Source organism: Octopus sinensis, linkage group LG13 (genome assembly GCF_006345805.1).
Source record: "Octopus sinensis linkage group LG13, ASM634580v1, whole genome shotgun sequence".
Classification (NCBI taxonomy): Eukaryota; Metazoa; Mollusca; class Cephalopoda; order Octopoda; family Octopodidae; genus Octopus; species Octopus sinensis.
The window spans coordinates 72,235,874-72,254,261 of NC_043009.1; the positions used below are offsets into that span (position 1 = coordinate 72,235,874).

An 18,388-nucleotide genomic window follows, 5' to 3' on the forward strand; every position below is an offset into this window, starting at 1 on the left:
AAGTTCAGAGAGCTCTTACCTCCGCTGGTGACAAAAGGCCTCTCGCTCAGAGTAAAAGGCAGACTGTATGACGCATGTGTACGAACAGCCATGCTACATGGCAGTGAAACATGGGCTGTGACTGCTGAGGATATGCGTAAGCTCGCAAGAAATGAAGCCAAAAGTTGGACCTAAGAAGCATCAATTGTGGTTTGCGCTGGTATACTCATGTGGCGAGAATGGATGAAGATAGTTGTGTGAAAAAGTGCCACACCCTAGCGGCTGAGGGAACCTGTGGAAGAGGTAGACCCAGGAAAACCTGCGACGAGGTGGTGAAGCATGACCTTCGAACTTTAGGTCTCACCGAGGAAATGACTAGAGACTGGGACCTTTGGAAGTATGCTGTGCGTGAGAAAACCCGGCAGGACAAGTGAGGCCATAACCCGTGCCCTCTACATGGGATGTAGCCAGTCCACTTATGCATACCTTTCCTTCTTGGGACACAAAACTCTACTTGTGAAGACCTGTTGAGGCAAGTGAAAATGAAAATCAAAATCGTAATCGATCAACATCAATGGAATTTGTAGCTGTGATACCAGTGCTGGTGGCACGTAAGAGACCCATCCGAACGTGGCCATAGCCAGCACCGCCCTGACTGGCCTCTGTGCCGGTGGCACGTAAAAAGCACCATCCGATCGTGGCCGTTGCCAGCCTCGTCTGGCACATAAAAAGCACTCACTACACTCACGGAGTGGTTGGCGTTAGGAAGGGCATCCAGCTGTAGAAACACTGCCAGATCAGACTGGGCCTGGTGCAGCCTTCTGGCTTCCCAGACCCCACTTGAAACGTCCAACCCATGCTAGCATTGAAAATGGACGTTAAACAATGATGATGATGATGCTTGGCTACATAGACCATAAGTTTGTGATCTGCACTGTCAACTTAGATAGGCAAGGACATAGCTACTGGAAGCTGAATGCATTACATCTGGCATGCCAAGATTACAGAGACCAGATTAGAAAATTTGTTTGGTGAGCATTGACAAGGTTAGTCATCAACAACAAATTTAGTAAGGCATTGACGGTAGAAAGAAATAGAGGGCAAACTTGGTTAAAAACTTGTAGATAAGGCGCTGGAAAATGGGTAGATAAGGTAATAGAGGTAATCAGAGTAAGTGATAGAATACTTAAGATTAGATTAGTGCTTCATCATGGATTAGCAACCATTATATCGGCCTATGCCCCTCAGCTGGGGCTACCCGATGGACAGAAAGACCGATTCTATGACACCCTACTGCAGACTACCTCGCTGACGAATGACAGAGACCTTCTCTTTGTGGCTGGTGACTTCAATGGTCATGATGGACGACATGCTGGGGGCCGCCATGGTGTACATGGAGGCTATGGTTATGGTTCCCGCAACGAGGAGGGAACCAGGCTGCTGGAGTTCTGCGATGCAAATGATCTTATGGTTTGCAACATTAACTTCAGGAAACCTACTAGTCACCTACCGATCGGGCCGACATACCAGCCAAATTGACTACATCCTTGCCAGGAAAAGGGAAAAGATGGCTGCTTATAAATGCCAAAACCTTTCCTGGCGAAGAATGTTCCCCACAACATAGACTGGTAGTTAGTGACTTTAGGATCAGGACTAAGAGGACGACCAGAAGACGACCAACATGGAGAAGAAGGATCTGGAAGTTTAAAGATCCTGCGAATGAACAAAGATTTAGACACATATTACTTGAAGCCTTTGACGAAGTAGATATAGCTTCACATGGGGTAAAAGACAACTGGAGGTTTCTAAGGGACAACCTGCTGAGAGCCACTGACCAGATCTGTGGCTGGTGCAAAGTCCCCTCTCAAACCAAAATAACGTGGTGGTGGAACAATGTTGTAGACAGGGCTATTAGAGAAAAAAGACTGGCTTGGAAGGACTGGAAAAATGGTGGTAGCAGGGAATTGTATCAGATTACCAAAAGAGAAGCTAATAGACAGGTTTATTTAGCCAGAAGGGAGGCAGGTAAGAAAAAATTTGCCAATGTTCTGCGCTGTGAAGACCAAAGACTTGAGGTATTCCATGTTGCAAGACAGTGTGTGAGAGAGAATCGTGATGTGGTAGGAGAGAAATGTGTTCGCATGGATGATGGCTCACTTGCGCTGAATGAGGATGCAAAGCATGAGGTTTGGAGACACCATTATGAGAGGCTGCTAAATAAGGAAAATAAATGGGATAAAGAGAGTCGACCCAACAGAGGGACCAGCTATCCAAGTTGACAGTTCCTTAGTAGTTAAGGCAATTACAAGCATGAAGACAGGGAAAGCTCCAGGCCTATCAGGAATTACTGCAGAGATGTTTAAAATATCTGGTAGTGTCGGCTATAGCTTAGTCACCCATATAGTTAACCAGGTGATACACGAAGGAGTCATACCCAATAACTGGGGTAGCAGCATAATAGTCAACTGCTACAAAGGTAAAGGTGATGCCCTAGATACAAATAATTACAGAGGTATCAAGATGTTGGATCAGGTAATGAAGGTTACGGAGAGGGTCATAGCCCAACTGATTAGAGAGAGAGTCAGCTTGGATGAGGTGCAGTTTGGTTTCGTGCCAGGGAAAAGCACCACTGATGCCATATTTCTGGTGAGACAGCTGCAGGAGAAATACCTAGCCAAAGATAAGCCCCTGTACCTGGCTTTCGTTGACATTGAGAAAGCCTTCGACAGGGTCCCCCGATCCCTTATCTGGTGGTCAATGAGGAAACTAGGGATACTTGAATGGTTAGTGAGAGCTGTGCAAGCCATGTAAGTAAGGTGAGGGTTGGCAACGAGTACACTAAAGAATTCAGGGTAGAGGTAGGGGTTCACCAACGTTCAGTCCTCAGCCCCCTCCTATTTATCATAGTCCTCCAGGAAATAACGGAGGAATTCAAGACAGGATGTCTCTGGGAGCTCCTCTATGCTGATGACCTTGCTCTAATTGCTTCAAGTTTCAAGTGTGGAGACAAGGATTAGAATCGAAGGGCCTAAAGATCAACCTAGCCAAAACCAAAGTCCTAATAAGTAGGAAGGTAGGCAAATCACAAACGCCTCAGGTAGATGGTCCTGTTAGATCTGTAGAAAAGGTGTAGCTAGAAACTCTATAAGATGCACCAAGTGTAAGCTATGGACACATGAGGTGCAGCAATGTCAAAGGAAGGCTAACTGGGAAGATAGTTTTTGTATGTGGCAGATGCTCAGGAGCAATAAACACTGAAAATGCACAGAGACCATCTTCTGCCACATTCCAGGGAGAAAAACTAGAAGTAGTTGATAGCTTCCGTTACCTAGGTGACCAAGTCAGTAGCGGGGGCGGGTGTGCTGAAAGTGTAACTGCTAGAGTAAGAATAGCCTGGGCAAAGTTCAGAGAGATCTTGCCTCTGCTGGTGACAAAAGGCCTCTCGCTCAGAATAAAAGGCAGACTGTATGACGCATATGTACGAGCAGCCATGCTACATGGCAGTGAAACATGGGCCGTGACTGCTGAGGATATGCGTAAGCTCGCAAGAAATGAAGCCAGTATGCTCCGATGGATGTGTAATGTCAGTGTTCATACTCGACAGAGTGTAAGTACCTTGAGAGAAAAGTTGGACCTAAGAAGCATCAATTGTGGTGTGCAAGAGAGACGTTTGCACTGATATGGTCATGTAGCGAGAATAGATGAAGATAGTTGTGTGAAAAAGTGCCACACCCTAGTGATTGAGGGAACCTGTGGAAAAGGCAGACCCAGGAAAACCTGCGACGAGGTGGTGAAGCACGACCTTCGAACTTTAGGTCTCACCAAGGAAATAACAAGAGATTGAGACTTTTGGAAGTATGCAGTGAGTGGGAAGACCCGGCAGGACAAGTGAGACTATAACCCATGGTCTCTACCTTGGACGTAGCCAGCCCACTTATGCATACCTTTCCTTCTTGTGACACAAACCCTACTTGTGAAGACCTGTTGAGGCAAGTGAAAATGAAAATTGAAATCGATCAATGGAAATTGTAGCTGTGATACTAGTGCTGGTGGCATGTAAGAGAACCATCCGAGCGTGGCCGTTGCCAGTGCTGCCCTGACTGGCCTCCGTGCCGGTGGCACATAAAATGCACCATCTGATCGTGGCCAGCGCCAGCCTCATCTAGCCCCCGTGCTGGTGGCACATAAAAAGCACCATCCGATCGTGGCCGTTTGCCAGCCTTGTCTGGCACCTGTGCAGGTGGCACATAAAAAGCACCCACTACACTCACGGAGTGGTTGGCGTTAGGAATGGTATCCAGCTGTAGAAACACTGCCAGATCAGACAGGGCCTGACGCAGCCTTCTGGCTTCCCAGACCCCAGTTGAACCGTCCAACCCATTCTAGCATGGAAAATGGATGTTTAACGATGATGATGATGATGATGAAACACTCAGAAAAGGCATCATAACTGACGTGCTCATGATAAAATTGGCCCTGGACCAATTCTTCAATGCTAAGCATGAAGGATGCATTGTTAGAGCTAAGGCATTTGCTCTAAGAAATGATGTGCAGGGGTGCAACATGGAAAGAAAGCCACAATTCAGTCTTTGGTGGATCAAAATAGGTGTTTGGTACCCAATCTAGAGCAGATATGTGCTGCATTTCAGCAGCACTTTGCCCAACTGTTTGAGATGAATGGTAGTCCACAATGTAAGATGGGCTGCGTGGTGGGGTGGCGGGAGGGAAATTGCCTTGTTTGGATGGTCTGCCCTACAAGCTTTACCTTTGTATGCCAGAATTGTTTGGTAGCCTATAACCAGATATCTTCTGCAACTTTCAGCAAAATGGGAAAATTCTAGTTCTGTGAGTCAAGGAACAGCGGTACTGCTAAGAAAGGACTCAAACAAGAGGGGCTGAGTAACATCCCAATCAGATCTATCCACGACAACTTCTACCTCACGTGATGCATCGTACTCACTGGGTAAAGAAGCTGGCATGGATGAGGTCCTGATGAATTTGGATCAATCAAAAGCCTGTGATAGGATTGACTACTAATACCTGCTAGCCAGTTTTGTTTCCCTTTTCTGTGACTGGATTGCCACAATGTAGAGCAACATCTTGGTAGTTTGGGTAAATGGTTACTTGCCAGAAACATTCAGTATCATATAGCTTGTCTGTCAAGGGTGTGCCCTCATGTCTTTTCTCTATATACTGGCTTTAGAGCCAGTATGGTGTCACTCAGCTGGGTTTGACTCAGATGTGTACACAGCAACAAAACTGTTCTGCATTCTCTCATCCAATGTGCAAGCATTGCTGGCTTGTTGGTTCATGTCATACAGCTGCTTTATGTGTAGGATGGGTCCAGCTATCAGATGAGTCTACTGTGAAGATTGTCCTGCCACATTCTTTTAGCCAGGAAGGGCAGGCAGTGTTCATTGATCTTGTGATTGTAGAAAAAGAGGTTGTGTGGTGAACCAGGTTAAAACATATAGACCAATACTTTCCTCTTTGGACAAGTCTTCATCAACTTTATCAAGTTTTACTTGAAAAGGAAGTTGAGGCTAGAGAGGGAAGTGATGTCTCCCAGTAATTCTTTTTTGAAGGTGGGTGAACTGGCCTACACTAAGCATGTACTCCTAGATTGAAGGAAGGCCATATGGAGAGAGCACCTCCCTTAGTGGTCAGGGTGACCGAGGTTTAGTGGAGTCTCCATGAGCAGCCCTAGGAAGTCTCCCTCTGTTGGAGAATTTTTCATTATTGCAATTTATATTGTTACTGTTTTAACTTTTTCCACACTCCTCTATGTAATCCCACTTGTTATTATCCTGTGCTGTGCCCAGTGAGTTTTGTGAACCCTGAGTGGTAAATAAAGAAAGCATTATTATTATTTTTAATTATCAGTAACAATGGTGGACTGGCAGAATCATTACAGTATAGAGTAACAAATACTTTACAATGACTTTTTTTTCTTTCCCAGATTGCCAAAGATGTTCAGATATATTGTTTCTCAAAAGTAGGGACAATAATTATGGCTGAAAACAATTCCAGTTATACTCCAGTAACAGTATATATTAATGGAAATGATAAGTCCAGAAACATTGTATCGAGCAGAGGGTCATTTACTTCAGCAGATACTGTACCTCCATTGCATCGGTGAGTTCATTTTCTTTGTTGCTGTCATTGTTGTTGTCCCTTTTTCTCATTAACTAGGAATTTATTCTTAGCTAGGATAAATTTAGTCTGTAGGTAGGCATTCACCAAAGCTTGCTTTTTGGGCCCCTCCTCTTCATTATTTTCCTCTAGAGAGGAATTTAAGACTGGCTCTTCCTGGGAGCTACTATATGCTAATGACATTCCTTTCAGCAAAATCTGTAAAAAAAAGTTAGAAAAGAAATTGCAGGTGTGGTAGCAAAACCTATAACCAAAGAGTTTTAAATTTAATTTAGGAAAGATAAGAGTTCTAGTAAGCAAGAAAACAGACAGGACCCTATCCTGCTCAGGTAAATGGCCCTCTCACCATGTAGGAAAGGGGAAGTATCTAGTATAAGCTATGGACACACAAGAGGTACTCTGAAATTGCAGGAAGGTTAATGGAGAAAGTATATTTTGTTGGTGGAAGATGCACAGGTGTTATAAAGTCCAAGTTCATATGGGATATTGGTCCTCTTAAATTCTCTGGAGGCTTTGAGAAGTAATAGCTAGCTTTTGTTACCTAGGCAACCTAATTAGCAATGGAGGAGGATATTCTAAAAGTTTAGTTACTAGAATGGAGAAAGTTCAGGGAGCTATTACCTGTTGGCAACAGAAGGTCTCTCTCTCCAAATGAAAAGCAGATTATATGATGCTTGGGTATGTATAGTGATGCTTATTTAGTAGTTTGACATGGACCCTGAATACAGATGACATACAAAGACTAGAATGGAATGAAACTACTATGCTCTTTTAGATGTGTGCAGTATTAATGTACATGTACAACAAATTGCAAATGTATTGAGTAAAATTTGACATAAGAGGAATCAAATGTAGCATACAAGAGAGAAGACTGCATTGGTTTGATTCTGTGATACATATGGATGAGGACAGTTTCATTGCATAAACAAGTGCTGATCACTTAAAGTAGCTTGAACTCATGGAAGAGGTTGACCCAAGAAGACATGGATTGAGATATTGAAGGCTGATTTCAAGATGTTGAGCCTTACAGAGGAGATAACAAAGGACCAAGCAGACTCGCCCATTATGGTAAAAATGATATCCTAAAACCACTCAGATATGTTTGTATGTATGAGGCCATGTGCCCACTCCTCTCTCCCTGACGTATCAACCATTCCTCCCCCAACATCTATGGTACTATGTGGTTGCTGTACTCACTTGCTAGAAATATTGTATGTATTGTATGTATTACATCCCATACCCTTCCAAACATTATCCGCCCCCCCAAGCTACTTCTATTCCTAATCCTCTCTACCCAAACCATTTCAACCAATTACCTCTTTTCTGTGCCTTTAACCACTGCTCTTTCCCCCCCCTCCCTTCTATTATATTCCATTCTAAACACTTCTGTTATCATTCTCCATTACCTCTCATATCCACCATGTATCACTCTCTCTCTCTTTCCACAGTTGCTACACCTTAAATATCATTGTATTACTTTCTATTCTATTTTTCCTGAGCCACTCCTTTATCCCTCACCTGACATCTCTGCATACTCATATTTTCCATCATTTACACCCTTTTCTTTGTTCTTCACCCACTACACTAAGCTCTATCTCCATTTGTTTATTACCTTCTCAGATTCTTATGAAAGAATCCACTTTCTCATCCCATCCTTGTTCCTTGAGAGTTTGCTTTAGGACGCCTTCACTACCTTTGTTTCTTTTTTCTCCTTCAGCTGTATACCTCCACCATAGCAAAACACCTGTGCTTATCCCTCTAGCATACTTTAGCCTTTCAACATCTGGCATACTGCCACTCATCTTCACCTTCCCCTCTTGAATACTTCTTTGTAGTGGGAGCTTTTTCTTCCTTTCCTTCTCCCCATTCTCTATTCTTTGCTGTCTTACAAGTTACATGGCAACCTTATTAGTACCATTGATGCAAAAAAAGCACCCAGTACACTCTGTAAAGAGGTTAGCATTGAGAGGGGCATCCAGCCATAGAGACCATGCCAAAAATGACCATGTTGGAGCTCAGCATGGCCTTTGCAGCTCACTGGTTCGTTGTTAAAGCATTCCAACCCTTGTCAGTGTGGAAAGCAAACATTAACTGATGAAAATAAGCACCACACTGAAATAATTACTGAGGCCAGTGGAATTCACTAATGATTTCAAGGTGTTACTCCAGCATGGATACAGCCTTATGATTGAAACAAACACACATCAGAGTGTACTGGGTTTTTATTTTTCATTTTTATTTTTACACTAGCTCTAGCAAGGTTGCCATGCAGCTGGCATGATGAAAAATCCTATTGACTGAGTGGAGGGTGAGGTGGCTGTACGCTAGATGAGGCATAAAAGCATGAGAGAAGGGACCGAAACAGGACAGGAGTTATATGGCTACTTATTGGTGCAATGGTGGTAAAATAGCTATGCACAAGCGAGGGTGGGTGTGACCATGGTGGAATTGGAACGAAATAAGAATATCAATGGTGTGGTGTCAGAATGACTCCTCAAAGTAGAAGTGAAAACATGTGGGTGGTGGGGATAGAAAACGGGCTATGGATGAGTAGGGGTTGCTGCATGAGTGTGTTGAAGATGGAGAGTGGGGGAAGGGCTGAATGTAATGAAGAATAAGTGTTGATGGATGTTAAATAGGGAAAGTAGGAAAGAGTAGGTGACATCTGTAGAAAATGGGTGGGTTTGAGAGTTGGATAGCAGGTGAGGGTGACTAAGGATATGATTTGGGGGAGAGTGGGAGAAAAGTGAAGAGTTCAAGAATACTAATGTTACTGATCACCGAGATGAGTTGGAAGGGCTGCATCTTTCTCGCATTTAATTCTTGATTTAGTTCCCCTGGTTGGCTGTTCTTTCTAACACCAAACATTTTGCAGTGTCCTGGATGCTCTTCCCATTGGACCAACACTAGAGACGTTATGTCAAGGACATGACTAAAGGGGTGTAATTGGGTACTTAGAATTCTGAAATATATACATATACTTAGGACAATATAAGGCTAAGAGTATAGGTTGATGACAAAGGCAGTGTCATCAAAATGGAGCAGGGGTATTCAGGAGCAATGATATTCAGGATGTGTGGAAGAGAAAGTGTTTGCAGATTATATCATCACCATCATTGTCAATATCATTGTTTTAACATCCATGTTTTATGCTTGCATGGGTCAGATTAAAAAACTTTGGGCCAGAGATTTTATGGCTGGGTGTCCTTACATTGCCTCCTTCTAGACAATGTAATAATCCCACAGTCTATCAAACAACAAATAACCTGGACATGGTGATATGGGTTATATGGTGAACTGGAAACAAACACCACCATTTTGAATGAGCCTTTTGCTTAAAAAGATTACATGACACCCAAGATTTATCAAGAATCACAGTCCTGCCTTTGTGGTGGTCTTCAAACAAAAATCAATCATTTGTATGAACAGTAAGGCCTTTGTCTACACTCAGCAAGCACACATGAAGATAAGAGGAAATACAATCTCTCTCTCTCTCACTCACTCACTCACACACACACCAAAAACTGACAAGCTTCTTTCAGTTTCTGTCTTCAAATTGCACTCACATGGTATTGCTTGACCTATGGTTGTATTAAAGGATACAAGCCAATAGTATACATGCTGCAAGGTCCTAACCACATGGCTTTGAAGTGAACTTCTTAACCATACTGTCTTGCCATAAAAACTTTAGACAATCTCATCTTTCTAAGAATATCTAGAATGACTATTATTTAATGTTTTATATACATTTTAAATATTGTAGAAATTAACTGCTATTTTCATCATGCTGAGTGACTAATTACTATATTTGTTTCTACTGTCCCACTTTCTCTTTCTTCTTTTTTTTTTTGTGCATGTAGTCATTCGTATAGTTATTTTATGTTTGCCTCTTCTCTTTCTTGATTACTTGCCTTTGTCTCTTTCCTGAAATTCTCTCTCTCATTCGCTCACAGAGAGAGAGAGAGAGAGAGAGTTTAATCTTACAGGCAAAAAGACTCTGCACATAGCTTTTTTTTGGAAAAAGTGTCAGACAAAGCATTTTTAATTTATGTGTGAGAGTGAGAGACTGTGCATTGTGAGGTGAACAACACTAAGATAGCCCTCACTTGCAATGTTTTCTTCACATTCTTGAGACTGAAATATTATTATTGCTTAAGCAAACCCTAAGACTAAGGTCATGTTGTAATATTTACCAGCCTCTATATATAATTATATTTCTTTTTCAGACAAGTTATAATGATTTTCACACAGAGAGAAAACGCCTACTACCGTATAAGTTACAATACTAAAGTTGATTTTAAGGCTAACTGTGTTAATTATCCTCCATTGGACCTACAAGTTAAAGCTCTGCACTCGCCACGCCCCATATAAAAATAAAAAAATAATGGCGGCAACAAGACTTCAGCTGTTGGTAAGTTACCTGAAAGTTAAAATATATTCAGATATTCACCAGTTCAACCTAATAAAATCATATTTAAAATACCATTTTATTGAAAACATCAAAATTTAAATATAAAATTTAATAATCTTGATAGATGCTAACAATAAAGAAGAGGATGCATCTTGCATTTGTGAGGTACCAGATTTGATTCTACTGTTTGGCATCTTGGGAAAATGTATTTTACAAAATCCTGGGACCAAACCAAGCATTGTGTGAAAATTTGGGTTGTTTAGAGTTAATTCATCCCTGATTAAGCAGACATATCATCAAGGTATTCTGGCAATGACTGTCTCCTATTTTGTATCTATGACTACCTCATCCATTGTCCTTCCCTCTCTTTTGAAGATAGAGCATCTATTGTCAATGAATTGAAGAATGACACAGTAACTTCCTTGTTGACATCAAAGTGCATCAGATGAACTATTTGTTGTTCGATGGACCAGCTTTGTCTGAATGATGATTATCTTACAGGTTTAGTTAAGTAATCACATAGAAGTAAGGTGTTTAGGATGTTATGGTTTGGTAAACTATATAGTAGGGTTATTTCTGTCTGACTTCATGAAGACAAAAATTTGGCAACAAAATAAACTGTATATCAGAGAATGATCAAAATAATCATCTTGTTTTAACTATTTGTCTAGTTAAATATGCCTTCAAATCACACCCTACCGTATTAAAGGAAGAGTCATTGTTCAATGTAGTTGTATGTATAAATCAACATTTTACATCTACTTTTCATGTTTGCTTATATTAAAAAGGTTTTCTGCAACCCAGTAGCCCACTATTTATTGTTCCTTTGTGAGGTTCAGCACCCTGAGGTTAGCTTTCTTCACTTCTATTTTGTCTTCTTGAAGTTTCCTTTTCCAGCCACTTGGATCTCCTGATGCCTCTTTATATGACTACTAGTATCCATACATATTACATAGCTACGTCACTTCAGTATCTTGCAGACCACACCTGATTTCTTTTGTGTCCAGTATTTCTTTTAAGCTCATATATACCTTGTAGTTCATTCATACTAATATTCTACATATAACAGAGCATGCTTATTTCATTTTTGTCTAGTTTTTACAAATCCTCTGCATTTGTTAACTCATATCTCACTACCATGTAATTTCACACTTTGTATATAAGCATTGTTTAATCTACATTTACTCAGAGAGAATGAATGCCCTTGATGTCAGCAAACGCAATAGCACCTTGAACTTATTCCACCCTATTCTTATTCTGGCTATTATCCTTTTGAAGCACTTCTCTTCATCACTGATTAGGTTGCCTTGGTAATGGAAGCTATAACCAATTTTTGTGGGGCCTTCTAAGCATTAAAGATCTGGTCTGTAGTAAACTGAACTAATCTGTGTTGAGTAGTACATTTGTCACTGGAAGAAATTACAATAGGTTGTGAATATTGTTTCTGAAAAAAGGAAGTCTGGTTGAACACCTCTGATCATATGTTTACTTGATCAGGCTTGGGCTCTCTTTTTATTATTATTATTATCATCATCATCATCATCATCATCTATTAGTCAATGAGGAAGGGTAGTTCTTTGACCTTTTATAGGATCTTCAAGAGAGGATACCTTACTTGCTACTACCAGTCTGGAGATTGAACCTGAATTCTTGCTACAGATTGGATTCTGTTAAAGGTACCCAAGGACTTGGTGGTGATGTTAAACTGAGTGAAGGATTAAGTCTACAACAGCAGCAACATAACAGTATGTTTGTGACATAATAGATAGAGCATTACCACCATTAGCTTAGAAATAGATTCTTTGTTCAAATCTAATCTGGTAATTAGACATACATGTAGGAACAAGGTGTCCAATGACAACTAGAAACATTATTAATAGAAATGTAGCATAGATGTAAATATTATTTTTTAAAAAGTTTCATTGTAAAAATGATGTTAATTAGTCCAAAAAATGATTATATTAACAAAAACTTAAATATTTAATCAATGTAAAATTTTATTCTATTTGGGAAATATATAAATTAACCTCATTGAAACAACAGCAACATTAAAGTTTTTGCATGTTTTCTAAATCACCTAAATTTTTCAAATTTTGTTTTTCTTTCAGTGTCTTGCAAACATAAAAACATCTCTTGTAGATTAAAATGTCATTGGAAGAAATGGTACATAACAATTTTCAGGAAAGCAAGAAAATTTTGATTAAAATTCCACTTTTAACTATCAATTTTAATATCAACTTTTTTTCTATAATTGTTGGACATTTCACAGCATCTGACAATCTGCAAATTAGGAATTTAATTCAGAGCAGTGCTTAAGCTGGAACTTTTCCACCAGGTTGCTGTGGTTATATTTCATTGTATGCATTGTTAATATATCCACCTTGAAAACAAAACTGTAATTTACAAAGGAGTGTTTTAATATGCAGCCTATATGATGAAACATTTCCTATTGAGTGCAGTAAGATGTTCCTCATATGAAATATATTCAATAATCTGAAAAAAGAAAGACACAATGGTTTTCTCTTGTGCTACATACAAAAGGATATGCATGTGAATGAATGATTGTTATATTGGGATATGGGTATGTGATTTTAGAGAAATATTCTGACCTATGTGTTTTTTTTTGTTGTTGAAGAATTAACTTTTAACTTGAAGACACTTTTGTCAATTTTTTTGAGGAAAAGGTCAGGATCAGTGATAATAGAAAAATATTTTTTTATCTTTTTTTTATGAATGTCTTTTACATTGATCCTACTGTAGTAGCTAAATTAGTTTTGAAATACTGGCAGGATATTTAAAAATATAACCATAAGAAAACAAAGAGGTTTAATTCAATATTGGGTCCTAAATATTTCTTCAGAACTATGAAGGATTCTGTATTTGAGCCCCTCACCCCCTACCCCAAGAAAAAATTTATTTTCATTAATAGATAATAATATTCTCAAACAGTTCAGGGATTTTTTGTGAAAGATGTGCAAGATATTAGGCTAAATTATTAAAGTGAAGTCTTGAATAGATGTTTGGATCAACTTTTAAGTAATTATTGTGATGAGACTAATAATGCCTGGTTACAGTGTAAATAAAGCCTATTGCAAGTATATTTATTAAGGTCTGTGATAATAATAAACTAGTTTGTAAATGTTACCAAAATTCTTAACTGATATGTTAGTTGTGATATTAAGATATTAACCCAGTGAATAAAAGCAATATTTATGTTAATGTTTTCTTATTAAAAATGTACTTAAATGTTATAAGATCCTAATAGATCTATATTTGTTGCCTAAAATTATGATGAGACAAATTGTCATTGGGAGACTTCCAATGCTGGTGTTTGCATATATTTTCACTAGCATGTAATTTAATATACATGCAACTCTCTACAGGGAGAATGAATTCAGATAGAAAATAAATAAAACATTCTTCTCTTTGTTAAAATTGCCTTTCTTCCTAATATTTAATTGAAAATAATTTATTGGAAACATAAAAATTGGTTCCCCAAAAATGACCAAAGCTGAAAGCATATATATGATTGAAAGTATCTGGAATCTAAGTAATTAAAAACTTTATAAGAGTATTTAATTCATTGCCTTTTAAATCATTCCCTTTCCTTGTCACTGAAGAAAATTAGTTTATCTATTTACCACTGCCAAAGTTACTATAAAAACAAAAATTTACATTTTTTTAAAGACAAATCTTTGTTTTTGTTAACATTTTTTTCTCTCTTTTGATATAATCTTTTGATTGTTAATTTCAATTAAGAAATTTCTTTTTACTGTGTTTTTAAAATCATAGCATAATTTATATTCTTTCATGAAAGAATTTTTTTTAATTCACAAGTGTTATTGTTATTAATGTTCATAATTATGAATCTCTAAACTCTAAAATTCAACAGTAACATTTAAAAATGTTTTTTAATATATTTTCTTTTTTTGTTATGCAATAAAACTTGCACCTCATCCCAGTTTTAACTGAGACAAAAAATAGACTCTTTGTCTCTTTTATGAAATTATATTTTCTTTGTAGTTTAAGCAATTATCTCAAATGAATTCTTTTGAGCTAGAGATTTCAATGTTTATAATTATCAAGCTGTGAATTTTCAAAATTAACTTAGAGAAAAAGATCATTATAATTACTTTTATCCCTTAAATTTCAGTTTCAAATAAATGAATCCAAAGTTTATATTTTATATTAAGAAACAAATTCACAGAAAAGGTCATGAGAAATAAATCTAAATAGCTCCTTAAATTTTTTCCTTTTTTTATCTCTTTTTCCCTTAATCTCAGCTAAAGCAGACAAACATTACTGCTCATATGAAACATATATCTATTAAATATCTAGAAGTATCTAAGACACATAACATTGTGTCTGGAAACGTCTCTATTTGAGGTAATTTGTCATATTAATAAAGAGATGAAAAAAATCTGTTCTCTACATCATCAAATTAATTGCTCAAATATCTTATTAACAAACTTCTAAATAAGATTAAAGTTTAAAATTTGGAGCCTGAAAATGTAATGCTACGACAGTAAACCTGCACTGAGGTTATAAACACTAAGCTAACAAGTGAGCCATTACAATGTTACTCATTATACTAGAAGTAGTGACCAACACCCATTGTCTCAAAAGGAGATGTTGAACAATGCTATCTCTGATACAAAAGTTAGGACGGTGTCTGTCAAAACTACATCATCATCATTTAGCATCCATTGTCCATACTGATATGGGTTGGATGGTTTGACCAGAGCTGGCAAGGAAGGCTGCACCAGGTTCCAGTCTGATTTGGCATGGTTTCTATGGCTTGATTCCCTTCCTAACCCCAACCACTCCGAGAGTCTAATGGGTGCTTTCACATGTCACTGGCATGGGTGCCATTTTCATGTAACTGGTACCTGCCATGACTGAAATTTTACTTGGCTTGATGAGTCTTCTCCTCAAGTGCAACGTAAGGTCTCTGTCATTGCATCCATGAGGCACAACACTTGAAAGGAGCTTTTCATGTGTCACCAGCATCAGCCACTTTGCTGCCATGAGGCCAAATGCTTGAAAGGGCTTTTCATGTGCCATCAGCACAAGTGCCAGTTATGTGACACCTGCATTAGCCACAACTACGATTTCACTTGGCTTGATGTGTCTTCTCAAGCACAGCATATCGCCAAAGGTCTTGGTCACTAGTCATTGCTTCTGTGAGGCCCAAAGTTTGAAGATCATACTTCACCACTTTGTTCCATGTCCTTCTGGGTTTACGTCTACCACAGGTTTCCTCCACAGTTAGAGATTGGCACTTCTTTTCACAGCTGTCTTCAAGTTCCATACGCATTCCATGACCATACCAATGCAGTTGTCTCTCTTGCACACCACATCTGATGGCTCTTATGCCTAACTTTTCTCTCAAAAGGCTTTCAATCTGTGGAGCATGAACTCTGACATTTCACCTCCAGCAAAGCATACTGGCTTCATTTCTTTCAAGCCTACGCATGTCCTCAGGTAGTCACATGTTTCACTGCCATGTAACGTAGCTGTATGCACACAAGCATCATACAATCTACCTTTCATTCAGGAGAGTCCCTTTATTGCCAGCAGAGGTAGGAGCTCTCTGACCTTTACCCAGCCTAATCTTATTCTCACAGGTACGCTTTCGGAGCATCCACCTCCTCTACTAACTTGATCACCTAGATAACAGAAGCTATCTACTACCTCTAGCTTACCCCACTGGCAGTTGATGGAGTCTATTTTCTGTACATTTTTGCTGTTTATTGTACCTGTGCATCTTCCACTCACAAAAGCAATTTCCCCTGTTAACATTCCTCTGATATTGCTGCACTGCTTACACTGGGTACTTCTTATGGAGTTTCTACCTATGCCTTTCCTACAGATTGAGTAGGGCCATCTACCTGAAGGGATCTGTGGTTTGTCTGCCTTACTACTTACTAAGACTTTGGCTTTTGCTAGGTTAATACTAAGGCCCTTTGATTCTAGATCTTGCTTCCATACCTGAAACTTCTCAGCTATAAGAAAATGGTCATCAGCATAGAGATGCTTCCAAGGGCAATCTATCTTAAATGTCTTTATTGCCTGGAGGACTATGAGAAACAACAGGGGCTGAGAACTGATCCTTGGTGAGCCCCTACTTGTACCCTGAATTTTTCACTGAACCTCACCTTATTGATAACATCCCTGTACATAGCTTGTACAGCTCTTACCAACCTCTCATCTATCCCTATTTCCACATTAACCACCAGCTAAGGGATCGGGGGACCCTGTCAAAGGCTTTCTCCAAGTCAACAAATGCCAAGTATAGCATTTTATCTGCAGCTGCCTCACCAGAAATATAGCATCAGTGGTGCTTCGCCTTGGCACAAAACCAAACTGCATCTCATCGAGCCTAACTTCCTCTCCCTAATTAGTTGAGCTGTGACCCTCTCCATAACTTTCATCGCCTGATCCAACAATTTGATACCTCTGTAATTATTGTTATATAAGGCCTTACCTTTACCTTTGTAGCAGATGACTATGGTGCTGCTACACTAGTCATTGGTATGACATCTTCATGAACCACCTGATTTACAATACAGGTGACTAAACCACAACGAACACCACCAGATATTTTAAGCATCTCAGTGGTGATTCCTGATGGGCTGGGGGCTTTCCCTGTCTTTATATTCTTCGTGACTTTATCTACCAAGGTATTGTTGATTCAGCTAGCTGGTCCCTCAATTGGGTCAACATTTGGCAGACTCTCCTCCTCCCATTCATTCTCTACATTCAGCAGTCTTTCATGGTAGCATTTCCAAGCCCCTTTCTTTGCAGAATCATTAAATGCAGGTGTGCCGTCATCCATGTGGACAAAATGGTTTCTTATTTGGGTATATGACCAACACTTTCGAGGAGAGGGGTTAATTGATGTCACTGATTTAGGTCTGATGAAAAGCAAAGTTGATTTCAGCAGGACTTACAGATATGCACAGCATACTGAAAGTAGCCCAAAATAGGCATTAGACACATCAGTACTGCCACTATAATTATACAAACCAAAACAAAATACTGTACATACTCAATCAAAATCACAAATTTTATTTAACCTGGACAGATTTGATCTTGGAATGTAAAAAGTTTACAACTAAAATCTACAAGGTCAACACTTTTCTGTTTCTAAAATCTACTGTTGTCTTGGATACTGCACTAAGTTTAATTCTCAGCTGCCAGAAGTTGTAGTTCTTTAGGTGCAACTTCTTACTACCAGATATAACTAAAACTAGATATTCATATCTAAAATAGGTGTCTTTATATTCATCTTTAACTATCTGTTCATATTACTCCCAGTTTATTTTCAAAATCTTTGTATCCATTGACAATGTTTTATTTTTATTTGTCATTAGTTGACGGCCTAGTTGTTGATTCTTAGGTGGACTTGGCCCACTTCATGTGCTCAAGCACTAATCACTTATTATTTATAGTATCATTTAATCTTACATCCTCCATTAACTTCGGTCATTACATTGTGGCTATATCAGGGTACTACCTTTGATTGCTTAGTTAGTTATATCAGTCCCAGCACTTCAGTCTGGTACTCAGTTTATTTAAGTACCAGTTACAGAACAAAATGAAAATCTTATTGTAAGTATGAATAAGGTCTAATACGTGTGCATATACTTTTACTCAGTTCAACCATGGTTGAACAGATTTCTGTACAATACATTTCTTCAGGTATGTCTCAGTTGGTCATCTTGTTCACAAAGTCCAGTTTCCTAATCTCAAGTCATGTTTTGCTGCATTACTATATGTTATAATTTGCAGAACTATTTTTAGTTGTTATATTCTTTGTGCTACTCATTATTTTTGCTTCCT

General features: G+C 38.9%; 1 protein-coding gene across 4 annotated transcripts in view; it reads left to right on the forward strand.

Moving 5' to 3' along the window:
* Positions 1–14,963, forward strand: part of LOC115218441 (calpain-15) — an 86,068-nt gene extending 71,105 nt beyond the window's left edge. For 2 of the 4 annotated variants that reach the window (XM_029788260.2, XM_036508539.1), the window contains exons 13-15: positions 5,939–6,114; positions 10,359–10,543; positions 12,652–14,225. In XM_029788260.2, the coding sequence (XP_029644120.1) occupies positions 5,939–6,114; positions 10,359–10,503 (321 nt within the window). In that variant the 3' untranslated portion in view covers positions 10,504–10,543; positions 12,652–14,225. Of the gene's footprint in view, positions 1–5,938; positions 6,115–10,358; positions 10,544–12,651 lie in introns of all 4 variants that reach the window. The other 2 variants (XM_036508538.1, XM_036508540.1) reach the window with 2 other exon arrangements.
* Positions 14,964–18,388: the final 3,425 nt, after the last annotated feature.